The sequence below is a fragment of the Petaurus breviceps genome, unplaced genomic scaffold, assembly GCF_028583685.1.
Source record: "Petaurus breviceps papuanus isolate PSGF00001 unplaced genomic scaffold, PetGlider_PUasm1.0 224, whole genome shotgun sequence".
Lineage (NCBI taxonomy): Eukaryota > Metazoa > Chordata > Mammalia > Diprotodontia > Petauridae > Petaurus > Petaurus breviceps.
The window spans coordinates 8937942-8958339 of NW_027185887.1; the positions used below are offsets into that span (position 1 = coordinate 8937942).

The following is a 20398-nucleotide window of genomic DNA, read 5'->3' on the forward strand; positions in this document are numbered from 1 at the left end:
TGTGTGTGTGTGTGTGTGTGTGTGTGTGTATCTTTTTGGAGGGGAGAAGGCATGGCAAATGGGGTTAAGTCACTTGCCCAAAGTCATACAGATAGTGTTGTGTCTGAGACCGGATTTGAACTCAGGTCCTCCTGACTCCAGGGCCGGTGCTCTATTCACTGCACCACCTACCTGCCCCTCCTGTTTTTTAAAACAGCTTGTTTATGCATAATTGTTTGCTTGTTGTCTCTTCTATCAGATAGTAAGCTACTTGAGAGCAGAGACTTTGATTGGGTTGTTTTTGGCTTTATTACCTCCCCCACCCCTCATGTTTTAGTTTAGCACAGTGGTGGGCACAAAACATTAATAAATGTTTGCTGATTTACGGTACCTTTCAGCCCTAAAACCTGTTCTTCATCTTTTCTCTATCTTCAAATAATCGGTAAATGTAATAAGAATCTAGTTATGAAAACGCTTTCTCTTTCTATTCTGATTCAGTCCTCACCAGAGCAGAAAAAGCTGAGGTTAGCAGGGCCCAGGTGGCTCTTTGCTGACCCTGGTCACAGATCCAACAGCTTGAGGGGGAATTGGACCACTTACTTGCCACCCTCTGTCCCAGGCCCAGGCACTTATAAACACAGACATTTTAAACAATAAAGCTGGTTTGACATTCTTACCCCCTCGACCCCAAAGGAGAAAGTTCTTCTAGAAATATACCAATAACTAATGTTGATGGGGAGTGGTTCCCAATCACCAGACATTTTACCCTGAAATAAGTGGGGAAGATTTAAATTATGACTCAAGAAACACATCACAGGAAATTCCCTTCCTTTTGCTTTGGAATTATTTGTTGTTTGTTTTTTAGTCTACAAACAGTCTTTGCCCTTTCTTTTTCCCCCCCTTTTTTGGAGGAGGGAAGGCAGGGCAATTGAGGTTAAGTGACCTCCCCAAGGTCACACAGCTAGTGAGTGTTAAGTGTCTGAGGTCAAATTTGAACTCAGGTCTTCCTGACACCAGGACTGGTGACTGCTGCTCTATTCACTGTGTCATCTACCTGTCATCCCCCGCCCCTTTTTTAAAGTAAACTTTCCCTTCTAAAATAGAATATGAATAAGGAAGGGCCATTGTACTGTGTGCCCGAGGGCAACTTCACTTGGTGAGCCTCAGTATTCTCAACTGTACAAGTCTGGTCTCACTAGATGGTCCCTGAAGACTCTTCCAGTCATGCCTCTGAGTCAGAATTTGAGAACTGGACAAGACTTCACTAGCTATTTACTCAGCACACTACAACACATCTGACAAGCAGTCATCCAACTGCTGCTTAAAGACCTCCCAGGAGAGGGAATACACCACCACCTCTAGAGGCAAGTCATTTCCACTTTGGGACAGGTCTAAGTCTTTTGCATTGAATAAAGGCTTCCTATCACCTCCAGGATCAAATATAAAATCATGTTTAACTTTTAAAGCCCTTCATAACCTGTGCCCCCACCTACCAATTTTCAGTCTTCTTATACCTTATCTTCCTCACTACTCTATGACCCAGTGATACTGGTCTCCTTGCTGTTCTTCAGATGAGACACTCCATATCTTGATTGGCTATTTCCTTTATGTAGGATGCACTCCTTCCTTAGTTCTGTCTCCTGGCTTCAAGTACTAGCTAAAATCCCACCTTCTCCAGGAAGCCTTTCCCTATCCCTCTTAATGCCAGTGGTTTCCCTACTACCATTCTCCCAGTCGCCCAGGCTTGCAGCCTAGGTGTTCTTGGCCTACAGCATCCACCTCTTCATTCTATCTCCTTTCTCTCCTCCAACATGGCCACTACTATGTTGTATGCCTTCTTTGTCTCACATCTGGACTATTACAAAGTTTGCTGGCTGGCTTGCCTACATCACCTGTCTCCACTCCAAACCACCTCCACTCAGCTATCAGTTATCTTCCTATAGCACAGCACCCTACTCAGTAATTTCCAATGGGTCCTTATCACCTGTAGGAACAAATATAAAATCCTCTCTTTGGCATTCAAAGTCCTTCACAACTTGGCCCCCTCTTATCTTTCCAGTTTTCTTATACCTTACTCACTATATTACACTGTGGGATTAGCCAGTGACACTGGCCTCCTTACTGATCCCTGAATGAAAAACCCCATACCTCCCAAACCTGGAATGCTCTTCCTCTTCCTCTTTGCCTCCTGGTTTCCTTTGTTCCTTTACATACTAGCTAAAATCCTACCTCCTGGCAAGAAGACTTTCCCAGTCCTCCTTTATCTTAGCCTTCCCTTTATTATTCCCAATTTATCCTGTATATAGTTCACCGGTACAGTTTTCAGGTTGCTCTCCCATTAGATTATGAGAACATATTAGATGCTTACTAAATACTTCTATAATCCAGCTTCTGTCTTCAGGCTACTGCCTCCATATCCCACTTTACTTACCCCACATTACATACCTCACTTTACATACCCCACATACTGCCTCCATACCCCACTTTGCTCATAGATACTAGAGAACCAATCCAGATAGAGTGTTACCTTTTGGCTTTCATAGAGCTGACTGCCCAGCTGGGAGGTATTCACTTGTGAAAATGGGCTGGGATGCATAATTCTAGCACAAAGCATGTCACGGCTTCTAGGAGGAGTTCATCCAGATCTGACAAGTGTGATTTGTACCTGTGACCTTCTGGAGTACTGTCTGTTAGACTGCATCACCAAGCAGATCTCGATAATTAATTAACAAGTAGAATTAGTAATGAATCACACAGAAAAACAAATTACCAGCCTTCTGTTCTATTCAGTTTTTATCCAGCTTAGCACATTCCTTTTTAAACCCACATGGCAGGGTCACCTTATATATACCAAGCCTAGCTGCTTTATGACTCCTCCTACCATGTGCACTGAAGGGGTCACACTAGATCTTGCCTTCCTTTTGCAAGGCTGAGCAACCTAGGGCCAAGAATAATATACCCGTTTAACTTGCAGAGTCAGGCAACCTGGGTCCAAAACTATCTTGAATTCATTTTGTATATATTCAGTACATATCTAGTAATATGTACGTGGTTATCTCTTGCCCATTAGAATGGAAATTCTTTGCAAATAGGGAATTGTTTTATTTTTCGTCTTTGTATCTCTAGCATTTAGCACAGTGCCTACCTGACACATAATTAGTAAGCATCTAATAAATGTTTGTGATTGGTTGACTCCCCCAAAGGAATTACACTCAGGGCAGTAGCATTTCCCAGGTAAAAACTGGACCGATATCTCAGCAAAAGGGGTTTTATGTACGAATAATACAAGCGCACATGACAGTTTTAAGTGTAAATGTATTTCATGTATGTATGTATTTCATTTTTATTTGGAGAAAAATAAATTTTTCCTTACCACATTGTCCAGGATTGTAAACTCCAAAGAATGCTATTCCTCACACCTGGTATGTAATCAAAAATTTTTATTAAATGAGACACCCTCATTCCTCTCCCCCAAATCACCCTTGCATATGTTTAATAATATATATAAGAAGAGGGGAAGAGAGAGAGGAAGGGAAGGGAGGAAGGGGAAGACAGAGACAGACAGATCTCACACACACACATGTGCACGAATGAATATACACACATTTCCAGGACTTCATCATTAATAAACTAGCTGACCAGCACCAGATGAGTGCAATACACAGGGCGACAATTGGGTGTCCAAGAATAGTGACTTGCACAACAGAGGTGCACCAACCTTGGCGTTTAGTGACTCGGGAAGAGAAAATCTTGGTTACCTGGAAATGACAGGGACAGAGAGAACATGTTCACATGAGGCCTCCCCCACTTTGTTTTCCCGGCCCTCCAGCAGCTTCCTTCCCTTTGTAAACGAGACGTTTCATACATAAAAAGTCGTGCTGCTGGTTCACAATTAGAATGTAAGTTTCTTGAGAGCAGGGACCCAGTTTTGCTTTTCTTTGCACCCCCAGAGCTTAACACAGTGCCTGGAAGCTAACTAAATGTTTGCTGATTGACAGCTTAGTGTTGACCCTTTGTCACAAAGCTCTGGGGCAGGTTGAGCTTAGTAGGTAGGCCAAGGGGTGAGAGGAACAAGGGCAAGTCATAATCCTCTGAAGCCATTTTTATAAAGGCAAGAGACTGGACTCGATGATCTCAGAAGTATTTTTCCCATTCTTTAAAAGTATACGAACCTGAAATTCACTCCAAAAATCCCCCTACTGAATTCATGTGTGTGTTTATTTAAAGTCACCAAAATCAACAAATACTGTGAACACTTCAGAATGTATCATATAGTCAACAGAAAAGTACCTGACATAAGTCACTCACATGTTAGCTCTGAGGCAATTACTGCTATAGACAGACATCTCCCTACATTTATTCTTTTATTATTATGTAAAACTTAGTAACATTCTTAAAGCATCTTACAGGCCAAATGTCCAAGGGAATTCATTCCCTGTACATACTTCAAGCATTATTCCACTACCCCGGCACCTAGGACCCTGCAGCCCCTTTGTAAAGAACACACAACTTGTCCATAGAGCTTTGGTTCAGATTGCAGACAAGTTAGCATCTGCAACAGAAAACATTTCCTCTGTCCTGCAAAAGGAAAAAAAAAACAACACTGCCATTTTCTTCTTAGTATTACCTGTTAGCAAGACATAGGTATTTAGAACACTTGGTCTTTTGTGTTTTATCTATTTCATGAGCTTAAAATAAACTAGTCTTTGGGGGATTGAACAGAATAGAAAATAGCCCAGAACTAAATTTTAGCTATGACATGGTCACATAACAAGAAATCTAGATAAGGGCTACAAACAGGTGGATTCTGCCATGGTCAGAAGGTAAATTAACCTGGGAGTAGAGAAGTCAGGTTAGTCAGGAGAACAGAACTGGAATAAGGAAGAAGCTGGGCAGGCAAAGATGTTCCTGGCCCACCATGCCGCCCATATGCCATCTTTGTAAGGTCACTTTAGGCATAAGAGCATACGGTACCAAACAAAATCAATGGAGTTGGGCCCACAGCACTCCATGCCAGGCCATTGAAAGAACAGCATTCCTGAGTTTTAGGTATAATGAGTGTCAATGGCACAGAGTACATTCCTGACTTTAGACTGTGGTGAGACTGTGCCTTTGTCTAAGGCTTCCCCTCTCCCAGTAGCTTGTGCCATTGGACTTTCCTGAAGAATAGAAGTAAAATGCTATGTGTGCACATGTGTGTGTAATGTCAAGGAGAAGAAAAAAGAAAGAAAACAGACCAAAAACTGTGAATACATCTAAAGATGGGATTTAGCCATTATGTCTCCAAGAAAAAAGAGGTATGGATTTCCCCTGGTCCTCCTAGGAAATGGGAGCCTTGAGGTCAAGCTTCACCAGAGAGTGAAGTCACGCAAGAGTCAACCCCATCTGAAACTGTGTGGATTCTCTTTGTTGAGTGACTAACATTCAAACAGAAGAGGACTGAAGGCACAGTGCCTTCCACACAGTAGATACTCAATGTTTCTTTGTCACTACTGAAAGTATGCCCCTTAATCCAGTTGAGCAGAGTATGGCATCAGCCAGCATGCAGACCCAGTGCAAAACACCATCTGTAATAAAGCAAGGCATTGGATGCTGTATCCCCTGAGTTCTTCTTGACCTATAAAAGGATTACCAAATGCCCAGAGGAAACTCCAGAGGTAAGGAAATCCTCACCTACACCCACAGTAATGTTTAGTCTGGCAGTAAAGTGGGTCTTGGGAGAAGGCCAACAAAGAAACAACAATGCCCAAAAGTTTCAGTATATCCTGGTACCCAAGGGTTCATTAGGTATGTCTGCCTCTGGGAACAACTGGTAGAGGCCAAGGGCAATTGGTAAAGAAAATTACAAACCAGAACCCCATGGAAATGTGCCATTCCAAACACAGCTCTCAGAAATCTACACCAACACTAGCCAAATAAATACATATGTATATGTAAATTTAATTATATAGAACTTCTTTTCCATATATAGTGATCCTTCTGGCCTACACCTAATACTGAATCCCTCTGGAAGAGCTGCAGACAAGAGAAGAATTGTCCAGCCATCAATTTCAATAGTGTTTCCCTTGTACTTGCATACTACAGGGAATCCATGTTCTCTTCCCTCAGGTCACAAATGATCACTGTTTGGCACTGAGTTATTCTGTCAGAATAGATGGTGAGCTAACAGAGCTATTTTTTAAATAAAGGAGATCTGTGTTTGCTGATTCTTCAAGCTAGGAATTATTGGTCACTCTCGTCAGTATTTCTGACCTTCCTCCTTTCCTACTATCACTACTCACAAATTTCCATCAAGGTTCTCCATCCACTCAGGTGCTGCCATCATGTAGCAGCAGCTGGGATTTTGAATAAGCCATGATCAGGACTGGCAAAGCTTACCCAACCTTGGCCTCTCTTTTGCCAATCTTTCCTTGTCACTGCCTGTGGCAGGAGGCAATCAACTTCCTCTGCCCATAGTCAGACCCAAGAGGGCAACTCATTTATCACCCATAGCAACCTTCATAACTACTACAAAGTCTCCAGGTGGTCAAAACAATTCCCTATCCTGCCCAGCAGTAAAGGAAATTTGAGGATAGTCTCTTTAAAAGGTGACTGGTGCTTGTGTGCCAAATGGGGATTCAACCTTTTACAGAGAGATAATCTGTGCTTAGAGATGGGAATTGAAACTGAATTTTAACTGCTTCCCCTCGATAACTAAGATCATTTTTCTTTTTCTCTCTTTCATCTGGTTTTGCTGGCTATGGTGGCTGCTCCCCAGCACATCAAGAGAACCAGCTTTTCTAATGAGTAGTCTACACTTAAATTGCAATGTGCATAATGTTTATAAATATGTTAAGACTTCAGATCAAATACTTTTATGGTTGGTGGGTCTTTTTTAAAGGAGGGGGGTTAATGGGTAGAAAAAATTTTTTTATGTCATTTAAAAAATTAAAACCCAACCCTTGACATATAAAATACATTTCCATATAAATGCTCATTTGTGAGCATGCATACATAATAATATACTGATGCTATCCTAATAAGAATAAGGCCCATGAGTATGTATAGGGGAAAACCTATCAAAACCAAGACTTTAAACATCCTCTCTGACCAGTGAGACTGAAGCATAATAGATTATTAAAGTTAACCCTCAAGATATAGGACATCCAACTCTTCCCTCCTCTTTCCCATGCCTTTCCCCCTAATCCCACACAACCTCACCAGTGCCCCCAGCACATTTCCCCAGTCCTCTTTTGCTTTGTTTGGAAGGAGGCAGCTGTATCTCCAGGCTCTTGCTGAGGAAAGCAGAGCTGTCAGGCTGGTGTGCCCCTCGATGATGGCAGGTGTCCTTTCTCTCTCTGCCTTCAGAGGGCCTTTGCACTAACTGGGTGTGCCGCATGGGATGCTGGCTTCTGGGGGTAGTAGGTGTACAGGTAGGCTTGCAGCAGGATGGCCATGTCCACCAGCACTTGCAGCAAACCACAGATGGAAAACTGGAAAGGGGCCTGATTCAGGATGAAGTACACAGTCTTAAAGGTGTCACCACTGGTCCACATTAATACCATCTTGATGCTGAAAGAAAAAAGACACACAGTTGAAAGACAAATAAGAAAGACCACCTGGATATCCATACAGAAAGACACATGGGGACTCTTTTTTTAGTAAAACAACCTTCACTTTAAATTTAAATTCTTCTACTCTTCTTTGTAAAATCTATTAATTCGTGGGGAACTTAGGATCATAGATTCAGTAGTCCAGCTCCCTTCCTCCCTTCAGAAGTAGAGTGTCCCCTCCATGGTCAAGCAATGGCACATTTAGGGCAGTGCCAGGATTCAAACACAGGGCTCTCTGGCTCCAAATCTATTGTGCTTTCTAATGCATCAAGACTACAATAATTCAGGCATTCCTTTTGTTTTGTTTTTTCGCAGGGGGGAAGGCAGGGCAATTGGGGTTAAGTGACTTGCCCAAGGTCACCCAGCTAGTAAGTGTTAGGTGTCAGAGGCTGGATTTGAACTCAGGTTCTCCTGACTCCAAAGCCAGTGCTCTATTTACTGTGCCGTGTAGCCACCCCTAGGCATTCCTTTTTTGGATTATGTGAGCCCATATTGGAATCACAGGAGGTTAGACTAAGAGGTCAAGTCCAAGCTGAGCCCCAAAGAAGTCAAGGGATAATGCCATGACTAGCAGCACCAGAGGCCTGACTACTTGGTCCAAGGCCCTCTGCACTGAATCACACTCTTATGCTGTGTATAGGCTAGAGACTACAGTGGAAGGGGAATCTCATGAGGACCCCATGGGATAATTGAGCTTTTGGCCAACGAAATAGGGAATAGCTAGAATTTTACACGAATAGAGCCCATATTTCTACAAACTGCTTGGCAGCCTGGCTTCACAAAGTTTGAAAGCCCCAAGGGATCTTAGAAATCATTTAATCCTACACTCTCATTTTACAGATAAGGAAAATGAGGCCCAGAGAGATATTTAGTTTGGAGATGTTGTTTTTATTCCTTAGTAACTCCTTCTAGGTAACTCCCTGAGAGGAATTCACTCTACCAGCACAGACGACCACCTTCTCTACAATTCAGAACCTCAGAGCTGCCTGGGAGCACTGAGGGATTATGTGATGTGTCCAGGCTGGTCTACTCAGTACCTGTCAGAGCCTGGACCTGAATACAGGTATTCCAGACTCCAAGACTGGCTCTCTAATCACTTACTACATTGCCTCTTGCCCAGATTACACAGTCACTTTAGTGGCAAATCCAGAACTAGAAACCAGGCCTCCTGAGACCTAGTGCAGTAATCATTCTACCAAACGGTACCTGAAATTGTCTGATGTGTCACATGTATGTTATTCCACTTTCCTTATTAAGGCTAGCTTGTAGCCTCTCCTTATCTATCTAGCAAGTCTTCCTGACCCAGCCAGGACAAGAAAGATCAATGTTCAGTGTCAGTGAAAATCCCAGGGTAACTATCTTTTGGAAGCCCCTTTTGGTTATATAGCGATAATTATGTCCAATAACACTAATAATAGCTAATGTTAATACAGTACTTCAATGTTTGCAAATAGTTTTACACATATTATCTCATCTATCTTCACAACAACCCTGTAAGGTAGGTACTGTTATTATCTCCATTTTACAGATGAGGAAACTGATGCTGAAAGGGTGACCTGCCAATGTCCATGCCCCTAGTAAGTGTCTGAGGCAGGATCTGAACCTAGGCTTTGGCCGTCCAAAGCCAATTCTTCAATCACTAGTAAAGAGTCAGTAGACATTTATTTAGCCCCTGCTGTGTGCCTGGCACTGTGCTAAGGGCTGGGGAGACAAGTAAGAAAAAACAGTCCCTGCCCTCGCCCTTTCATACAGAAAGACAACACACAAAAGGTGGGGGAGGGGTGCCCAGCAGAGGGGGCTGGATGTTCCTGGAGTCGGGAACAACCTGGAAGGCTGTGAGCCCTCATGAAGGGTGGCTTTGAGGGGAGGGCAGCACCCAGAGACTGAGAGGCCAGGTGACTTAGCCCGGGTCACAAAGCCGCTATGTGACCTGCCAGGTTCAGAAGCCAGCTCTGTCTGTGATTAGCCCAGAGATCTAAGACTCTGGAGGAAGAAATCCAACCATCTCATTATCATAGGTAGATAAGGCAGACTTGGATCAGGACAGATAAAAGAATTTGTTACATGCTTACTATGTATGAAGCTGAGGGCAGCTAGGTGGCACCCGTCAACAAGATCAAATGGGGCCTCAGACCCTCACTAGCTGGGTGACCCTGGGGAAGGCACTGCATTCTATTTGCCTCAGTTTCCTCATCTGTAAAGTGAGCTGGAGAAGGAAATGACAAACCACTCCGGTATCTTTGCCAAGAAAAGCCCAAATGGGGAGATGAGACTGAAATGAGTGAACAACAAAAAATGCATGAGGCACTGTGCTAAGCAACAGGTGTACAGATTCAAGGAACACAACAGTCCCTGCCTTCAAGGGGCTTACATTCTAAGGAGGAAAAATAACACATAAAGCGGAGCTGGAAAAGCGTAAGGAATCATCCAGGGAGGGCAATGGAGGTCTGGAGAAAGTTGAAGTCCAAGGTTTCAGTGGGAGAGAGATGAGGATGGTGGCCTCACAGCAGCATGTTGGACAGATGGTAAGGAAGCAGTGTGGAGGCCTGGCTATTTTACAGATGAGAAAACTGGAGATTAAACAGAGGTTAAGTGACTTGCCATGGTCATACAGCTGGGTCAGTGTCTGAAGCAGAAGTAAACTCAAGTCTTCCTGACTCCAATTCCATTTCTCCAGTCACTACAAATAAATGGCTTATAAATGGCATGAACTCCTTACTTGCCCAAATGTCATTTACAAAGCATTGATTCTATATACATTTGTTGTTTAGCAGAAGTAGTTTTGTGAGAAAATGAAAATAAATGGCCTCATTTTTCCCATCTTAAATAGACTTAAGTTAGATACATTTCCATTAAATAGCTAAAGAGATTTGGTGAGAGCTGCCTTTTACTTATTGAATTCAGGCTGGGCAAGGAAGGAAGAACAATTCTTTTTTCCCAGGCTGCGTTCCATTCTACCACAGATAAAAGAGACTGGATACATTTACTGGTACCAAACCCACTGTAATGGAACTATGCAGAGACAGGAAAAGGTACAATACAGGCAATCACAATCTGGTTCAATTAATGTTTGAATTAAAAACCAAAGTGGGGTTTTTTGTGTGATTTTTCTTTAGTCCTTTAAGTTAACAAACATACACAAGGTTATGGAGGTACAGAAGAAAGAGTACTAGATTTGGGATCTAGAAGATACAAGTTTGAATCCTGCCTCTGATACTTCCTTGTGGGTTCCCGGGTAAGTCATTTCCTCTTCCCTGAGCCTTAGTTTTACTCAATCAAAAAAAAAAAAATGAGAGGGACTAGAACAATCTCTAAATCCCCTTCCCCTACTCATAAGAATATAATAACTTGTATATTACTATGTCCAGTTCAATTCAATAAATATGCCAGATACTACATTAAGTGCTTAGTGTTATAAAACAAACAATGCCCCCCCCTCAAAAAAAAGCCCCAAAAACCTTGTCTCTGGCACTTTCAGAGAAACCTGGAAAGACTTGTGTGAACTGAGAAGAGCCTGAATAATTTATACTGTAATAAGAGTTCTTACAGTAGAAACTATAAAATTATAAAGATAAAACAAATTTTAGAGACAAGAGCTCTTATCAACAAAATTATCAACCATTATTCCATGTGACTGAGAAGAAACCATGCTATACATCTCCAGACAGAGGTAAAGGACTAAACATGTAGAATGCCATATAGTTTTAGACTTTGCTGATATGAGATTCTATTTTTGGCTGTATATTTGTTACAAAGATTTTTCTTTTTTTTTTTTGGTAAGGGGTGGGGTGGGCAGAACACGGGAGGAGAGGAAGCCAGGTGGGAGGGAGAGAAAAATGCAACTAGAAATACGTACTAATTGAAGAACAACTTGATTTTTAAAAATACAGTTAGTCTCAAGGAGCTACTTCTGCCTAATTCATGATTTGGTATCTATAAACTGGTTACATGCGTATTCGATATATATTTATTAAGTACCTTATATGCAAGAAAGCTTGACAGGCACTATGGAAGAGACAAAGATTTTTCTGCCTGCACTTCTCTTGACATCTCCCCTTCCCCCATCTGACTTCACTATGGTCTACCTACACATCACCACCACCACCATCACCACCACCACCACCACTTGACAATGAATTCTTCAAGGAAACTAGCAATATTATTTTTCATCTTTCTATCTCCAGCACCTAATACAGTATCTTACACTTAGTAGGTGTTTCAAAATATTAGTAAATTATAAGCTTTTTGACAATAAGTGCTGTGTGATTTCCATTAATTTCAATAAGGGAAGACCAAACAAGTGCTCCAATAGGCAGCACGTGTGACTACTGTGACACGCATGCCTCCTACAAAATGTTACGGAAAGTCAGAGGAAGGTGAGGTCCCATATGACTGAGACTAAAGGAAACTAGGAAAGGCTTCACAGAAGTGGGATCTGCACTACATTGAAAGGTATGATAAAGATGGGCTATTTAACAAGCATTTGACTGTATAGAGTAGACTATGGGGAGAACGGTGTGAGGGAGGGGATGCCAAGTAAACACTGCCTCAAAAAACTATGATGTGTATGTGGCGGGGGATGGGGGTGGGAAAGAAGAATGAAGTAAACCGGTTAGATCAGAGAATAAGAAGTAGAGCATTACCTATCAGGGTAATGAGATAAAAGCATTTTTATCCTCATTTAATAGATGTGGAAAGTAAGAGTCAGTAAGGCTAAACAGACTGGCTATGATTACATAACTAATAAGTGCCATGGACAGGATTCAAACCTAGGTTTTTTTTAATGACAAGTCTAACACTGTATCCTACTTTATCATATTGCTTCTATTTGGGAAAGAGCTTAGGATGCAGTCTCTCCCTAGAAGAAGAAGAGAAAGGTTGGCAGGAACTAGACTGCAGAGGCCTTTGCATAGGACCAGGAAAGAATGGAACCAGATTGCACAGTCCCTAGAATAATATGTTTAGGAGTTTGGAAGCTCCTTGCTTTAATTAATGCTGAGTAAACAGAATATATCCCAAATAGATGAAACTGGTTACACAGGTACCTCCTTTTAGATCTTAAACTGGAAACAAGTAACCATCAAATTTCAGAGACTAACAGTGAATTTAAAAGGGCACAAAAGTGAACCCAGAAGTTTTATTCAGAATTTAAGCTCCTATCAAGCAAAAACTGTTTTATTACATTCTGAAAAACACCTAATCAGTCGTATGGTCATGCTCAGTAGATATTTCCTAAGATTAGAGAAAAACTTTCCTAATTGGGATAGAAAGTACTTTATTTTCTTCATGGACATGAAACCTCTTCAAATTGTCTGAAAGAAGCACCCTTACTCTAAAGAAATTCAACATATATACAGGATTTAAAATATCAAGGAAAAGAGAGGGGGTGTCTTATAGAACCCAAGACTTAAGATTCTACATTAAAGCAGAGGTTGTTAAGCTGGGATTTGTGAACTTGTTTTTTTTTCACATTCTACATTAAAGCAGAGGTTGTTAAGCTGGGATTTGTGAACTTGTTTTTTTTTAATCTCTTAATAACTGCAATTCTATATAACTGATCTCCTTTGAAATCCTATATATTTTATTTTATACATTTTTAAAAACATATTTTCTGAGGCTTCCATAGACTTCATCAGACTTCCAAGTAGGTCCTTCCATACTACCACCAAAAAAAAAAAAGGGCTAAGAACCCCTGAATTAGAGGCAGGTACATACTAGAGAAGCAATGGTACTGAAATCTATCTTCACCCAGCCAAGAGAAGAGAAACAATATGTCTACTAATGGTGAGAATTAAGTCAAGGAATCCTAAGAATGGGCAAAAAAACATTGTCCAAAGTGGGTGGCAGAAATGAGATTCAGGAGTCAGAAAAGGATACAAAGAACAAGAGAACTGATACAGGAAGTATAAACTGCCAGTCACATGCATCCATGGAGCAGTCCACATCCTAAATGCTTATTCATCAGATGTCTGCAATTCAGTCTACTACAGGACTTTTTCCCCTTGAGGGAAGAGATATTTTGCTATTATAATTAAAGCTAATGGAAAAATATAATATTTGCTTTATAAAACATCATTTCACAGTTTTACTGGTATGCATTAGAGGCACACATTATTCCTGCTTCAGATGACTTTATGTATCACATAAGTCATGACCTTGTGTATCATCTGCCTGTGCTACCACCACCCCGAGTCCTATATTAGAACACAAAGGACCTGTCATCACAAAGCTAATTACCTTTCTGCATTATAGTCTTCATTCCATGGGACTAACAGAGCTGTTCTTTTAGTCATATGTAACATGGGCGAAGACCAAAGAAAATGTCTTAAGTAAGTTCTGACTGGTGGAATACAAAAAAAAAAAAAAATTTGCTTGTCTATTATATTAAAGAAATCACTGTGGATTCCTGGTTCCGAAGTCCACAGACACAGATGACTGGAGAAGAAAGTACACTCTTTGTCTTGAACACAATAATAACTGTAATATCTGTGATCAAAAGCAACAGTCTCCAAGTTTTCTTGGTAATGCATTGTCAATATGGGTATATTTACTTATTTATCAATTATATGTATGTTACTACTCATATACATTATAAAATTCACACAAAAACAAAATGAAAAATGAATAAGATAAAATGAAATAATAGTTGATAAAGAGGTATTAGGATTTATTAAGTAGGAGAGCAACCTGATCACACCTGGGTTTTAGGAAAAATCATTTTGATAGCTGTAAAAAGGACAGAATGGAGGGGAAAAAGAATTGAGACAAAGAGCTGTGGCTATGTGGTACAGAGGTGACAAATGACAGAGACGTGGAGGCAGAAACATCAAGATTTGGAAACTTGTCTATATAATGTAAGGCAGAACATGGAGTTGAAGATGACACCAAAGTCCGACAGACATCTTAAACTCAACATATACAAAATGGAATTTATTATTTCTACATATATCCCTCCCCAAACTCTCCTGGATATCTGACTTCAATATTGTTATTGAGGGCACAACCATACTTCCCAGTCATCCAGGCCCAAAACCTAGGTGTCATTCTCAACTCCTCACTCTCTTTCTCCACCCCTTATATTGAAGCTAGGCTTAATATAATTGAAGCCTAGCTTCACTATAACTTGTGTTGATGTTCAGTCATGTCCTACTCATCATGACTCTATTTGGAGTTTTCTTTGGCAAAAATACTAGAGTAGTTTGCTATTTCCTTCTCTAGCTCATTTTGCAAATGTGAAAACTGAGGGAAACGGGTTAAGTGACTTGTTCAGGATCACAGATCTTCCTAACTCCAGACCCAGTTGCCCCTCCATATAATTACCTCTCTAATATAACCTCCCTTGAACCCAGAGGTGTTTTTTCCTTTTTTTTTTTTTTACTATGGTAGAACCCCTTTGTGGTTTTCAAGTCCTCTCAATTTTACCCTTGAATATATCTTCTCTCCTGATACCACTGTCACCCTAGTATAGAGCTTGATACCCTCACAGCTGGATAACTGCAATAAGTTGCTTGTTGGTTTCCCTGCCACAGTCAGTCAGTCTCTCTTGTCTCTGTCTCTCTGACTCTCTCTCTCTTCTCCCTACTTCAGTCCACTCTCTACTCAGCTGTCAAAGTGATTTCCCTAAAGTTCAGGTCTGACCATGTTATCCCACAACTCAATTAACTCCAGTGGCTCCCTATCACCTTCAGGATGAAATATAAAATCCTTGATTGGGCTTTTAAAATCCCTCATAACCTGGCTTCTTCCTACCTCTCCAGTGTTCTTATACTCTATTCCCTTCCATTTACTCTGAAATCCAGTAACACTGTCCTGCTTGCTGTTCCTCATGGGGAGGAACCAAGATGAGAGTAAAAGCAGGAACTTGCTTGAACTCCTGTCCCAACCACCTCCAATACCTATAAAAAATGACTCCAAACAAATTTAAGAGCTACAGAACCCACAAAGTGACAGAGAGAAACAAATCTTCTGAAGGCAACCTCGCACCTGATAGGAAGGGTCTACTGCACCAGGCTGGGAGCCAAGTGCAGTCCCTCATGGGTGATACAGTCCCAGACCTGGGGTGGCCCCACCCAACATCACAGACAGTCCAGAGCAGACTTCCGGAGAGTGAATCACCAGAAGCTGTGGTGGTTTCCAGACTTCTCAACCCATAAATGTCAAAGAGAAAACAAAAGTTCAGTGGGGAACTCGGTTGGACCTGGGTGAGAAAAGAGTGAGGTCAGGCCCCTGCCCCTGGGGTGAGAGGTGGCAGCAGCACAGTAACTGCAGCTGCTGCTGTGTGACTGCCTCCACAGCTCCTGGCCTGCAGATCGTAGGGGGACCAAGTGACCATTTAGAGGGTAATCACTCTTGCTTTGACCTTCTTGGATCTGGGTCACAGTCTTGGGTGGTGGTCCTGGGGTGAGGAACGGTAGTGTGCCAGACCTTGTGGTGGCTGTAGAGGGTGACCTCCTCATAGCTCTGACAACTGTGAAAACCCCAGCAATTTGGGACACAGCTTTCTCCACTCTGGAAGCAAAGTTCTACCATGGCAAAAAGCTCAAAAGTCAAGTAATTGGATGGCAAGATGAGCAAACTGAGGAAGCACAATTAGACCACAGAATCTTTTTTTTTTTGGGGGGGGGGACAAAATGGACAAAACATGGAACCAGAAGAAGACAACAAAGTCAAAATTCCTGCACCAAAAGCTTCCAAGAAAAATACAAATTGGTCACAAGGCCATAGAGGAGCTCAAGAAGGATTTTGAAAATCAAGTAAGAGAAGTAGAGAAAATATTGGGAAGAGAAATGAGAATGATGCAAGAAAATCAGGAAAAGCAAGTCAACAATCTGACTGAAGAAAATAACACCTTAAAAATAGACTAACTCAAATGGCAAAAGAGGCCCAAAAAGCCAATGAGGATAAAAATGCCTTAAAAAGTTGAAATGGCCAGATGGAAAAGGAATTTCAAAAGCTCACTGAAGACAATAACTCCTTAAAAATTAGATTGGAGCAACTGGAAGCTAATGACTTTATGAGAAATCAAGATACTATAAAACAGATCCAAACAAATGAAAGAACAGAAGACAGTGTGAAATATCTCACTGAAAAAAACCACTGACCTGGAAAATAATTTAAAAAATTTTGGACTACCTGAAAGCCATGATAAAAAAAAAAAGAGCCTAGAAATCATTCTTCAAGAAATTCTCAAAGAAGACTGCCCTGATATTCTAGAACCAGAGGGCAAAATAGAAATTGAAAGAATTCAGCTCTCGAAAAAGATCCCAAAAAAGGAAACTCCTAGGAATATTATAGCCAAATTCCAGAGTTCCCAGATCAAGAAGACAATATTACAAGCAGTCAAGAAGAAACAATTTGAGTACTGTGGAAACACAATCAGGATAACACAAGATCTAGTAGCTTCTACATTAAGGGATAAAAGGGCTTGGAATATGATATTCCAGAGATCAAAGGAGCTAGGATTAAAACCAAGAATCACCTACCCAACAAAAAGTTTCAGGGGAAAATATAGACATTTAATGAAATAGAGGACTTTTAAGCATTCTTTTTTTTTTTTTGCCTTTTTTGGAGGGCATTTGGGGTAAGTGACTTGCCCAAAGTCATACGGCTAGCTTTTGTGTTATGTGTCTGGGGCCAGATTTGAACTCAGGTCCTCCTGACTCCAGGGCCGGTGCTCTTACACTGCGCCACCTAGCCACCCCAATAATCAAGCATTCTTGATTAAAAAAAACAAACAAAACAGAGCTGAACAGAAAATGTGACTTAGAAGCATGAGAAGGTAAACAGGAAAAAGAGATAATAAGAAACTTATTAAAGTTGAACTATTTACATTCCTACATGGAAAAATGATCATTTTAACTCATGAAACTTTTCTTAGTTATGAGGATAATTGAAGGGAAAATATATGTGTGTGTGTGTGTGTGTGTGTGTATATATGTATATGTATAGGAGGGGGTATATGTATATAAATATATATATATATGTCAGTGTGTTTATATGTGTGTACATGTATACATAGAGAGAGGGCACAGGATCAGTTGAATGGGAAGGGATGATATCTAAAAAATAAAATTAAGAGATGAGAGAGAAATATATTGGGAGAAGGGAAAAGGGACAGATAGAATAAGGTAAATTATCTCATATAAAAGAGGCAAGAGAAAACTGTTACAATGGAGGGGAAGAGCAAGAAGGTGAAAAGCAATGGGTCAACCTTACTCTCATTGAATTTAGCTTAAGGAGGGAATAATATACACACTTAATTGGGTATCTTACCCTACAGGAAAATAGGGGGGAAAGGAATAGAAGGACGGATGACAGAAGGGAGGGCAGACTGGGGCCAAGGGTAGTTAGAAGCAAACTTTAAAAAGAGATAGGGTCAAAGTAGAAAATAGAATAAGTGGGGGGCGGGATAGGATGGAGGGAAATACAGTTAGTCCTTCAAAACAGAACTACTATGGAAATGTTTTGTGTCACTACACATGTACAACCTATATTGAATTGCATGTCCTCCCAGTGGGGGGTGGGTGAGGAGGGAAGATGGGAAAGAATCTGGAAATCAAAGTTCTAAAAACAAATGTTTAAAAAAAATTGTCTTTTACATGCAACTGGATAATAAGATATACAGGCACTGGGGTATAGAAATACATCTTGCCCTACTAGAAAGTTGGGGGGGATGAGGGAGGATATAAGAGAGAAAAGATTGGGGGAAGGGGTATTCAGTAGGCTTGCTATCTTGGGGTGGGGGCAGAGGAAAGACGGGGAGAAAATGTATAACTCAAAATCTTGTGGAAACGAATGTTGAAAACTAAAAATAAATTAATTAATTTAAAAAAAAAAAAAAAAAGAAAAACCCACTCCTTCTGCCAACTCTGGAAATATTCATAGGCTTTCCCTTATACCTGGAACTCTAACCTTCCTCATCTCCACCTCCAAGTCTCAGCTAAAATTTCACCTTCTACAGGAAGCCCTTCCTAATTCCCCTTAATTCTAGGGCCTTCTCTCTGCTGATTATTTCCAATGTATCCTGAAGACAGCTTGTTTGTACGTAATTGTTTGTAGGTTGCCTCCCTGATGAGACTGAGCTCCCTGCCTTTCTTTATATGCACAGTCCCTGACACAAAGTAAATAAACCCTTAATAAATGTTTATTGACTGACTGACTCAGGTTGCAAACTTGGGTGCCCAGAAGCATGCTTGTAACTCCAACAAAAGTTACAAAGTTCCGAAAAGTAGTGGGGTTGGGGGGGGAAATAAGGCAACGAGATCTGACATGCATATCACAAGCCAACCATGCCAGTTCATCCCATGAGACTCACTTCCTACCTAAAATGGAAAGGGGTCAGAGACACAGGGTTCTAATTGCCTCAGAGTGCTCTAAAGAATTCTTGTCATAGTCACAATTGGTAAGCTGAAGGTTCAAGACTTTTCCCAAGGGCACCTGCTGCTGTGGATGCCCAAGTAGTGAGTGGTTGCGTTCTAAGTGTCCTGTGAAGACTACACCTAGCTGGGAGCTAGAAAACTGAAAACTTGCACAATGGGAGGAAGTGAGAAAAAGTTAGGGACAATTGAAAGTATGACTGTATCACTGACTACCTAGATTTCACTGGCTTAAATGGTTTTAATCCAGTCACCACCTGGGAATTAGCTTAATGTTCTTCCTATTGTAACACACTCCCTTTCAGCCAGTAAATAGGACTTTCAGTGTCCAGAAGGCAGTAGAGGGCTATATTCCAGGACAATTATTCGTCTACTATGGAATTCTGCAGTGACAACTTCTCATTGGAATGCTAGTTTCTTTGCTTTTCCTAACAAAGTAGCATCATACCATCTGACAGTAATCCAACCCTGCTTCTGTCAAGTATCTACATCATTACACTCTGAAATTTTCAGATGGCTGATAATGAAATTCAAATAAGGTAATCTGTGTTCACAAGTTGCATCTTTCTAATAATAAAATAGAGAAAAATAATCTTCTCTTAAGGTGACCTAGAAGAGTACAGAACTGTTGTTGTAAAATTAAGTGTGGGGAGCTGGGATAGAGAGTAAGGTGGGGCTGAGATAATGGGATATTATCCCAGGCAACCTATATGTCTCAGTGACAATGTCATTTTTTAAAAAATGGCAGCATGTACTATTCCAGCTGTTTCTTCTGAAGGGAATTTCTTTGTAGAACCAGTCACATTAGGAAAGAAAAACAGCTTTAGAACCCAGAGTAGAATTATGCAGCTATATTGGAGAACAAAATTAAGGAAAGATGGCCAACAGAACACTGCAGAAATGGGATAAAACAACCTACTGAGATTTAATAAAACCAACAGCTGTGACTGTAAACTGGATCCTACAAGAAGCATCATGAACAACACAAACACAAAGTGGGGCTTAAACCAAAGAACATCCCCAAGAGAGAAGATGTAGGCAATTAGGCAAATAATAAACCAAAGATGATACATTCACATAACCAGCCAACTGCCAAGAAGAGATGAACTAAAAACATCACCCATGAAACAAGGCAAATTTGGCAGGAATCCCAGTTGGTGCTTTCTATAGCTGTGGTCTCTCTACTTTTAGAAGGCACAAAGCCAAGTTTGCAAAGCAGTCACAAAGACGATAGTCACAAAGAAGCAACTGGGACTCACAAGTCAAGGTTTAAAAGACCTGGATAAATTTGGTGGAATATCTGCCAATAGACAGGACTGCCAGCCACTAGCTGCAGACTGAAGCATATTATTTACTTTTTTTTTTGTTTTTTATCTTCTTTATTGTGGTTTCTCCAATTGGTCCTAATTCTTCTTTACAACTTGACTAATGTGAAAATATGTTCAATAGTAA

General features: G+C 40.9%; 1 protein-coding gene across 4 annotated transcripts in view; it reads right to left on the minus strand.

The window, feature by feature from the left end:
• Positions 1-3404: 3404 nt before the first annotated feature.
• Positions 3405-20398, minus strand: part of SLC66A2 (solute carrier family 66 member 2) — a 182128-nt gene continuing 165134 nt past the window's right edge. For 3 of the 4 annotated variants that reach the window (XM_069095017.1, XM_069095016.1, XM_069095018.1), the window contains one exon: positions 3405-7530. In XM_069095017.1, coding sequence (XP_068951118.1) covers positions 7323-7530 — 208 coding nt within the window. In that variant the 3' untranslated portion in view covers positions 3405-7322. Of the gene's footprint in view, positions 7531-10738; positions 10842-20398 lie in introns of those variants that run through there. The other variant, XM_069095019.1, reaches the window with a different exon arrangement.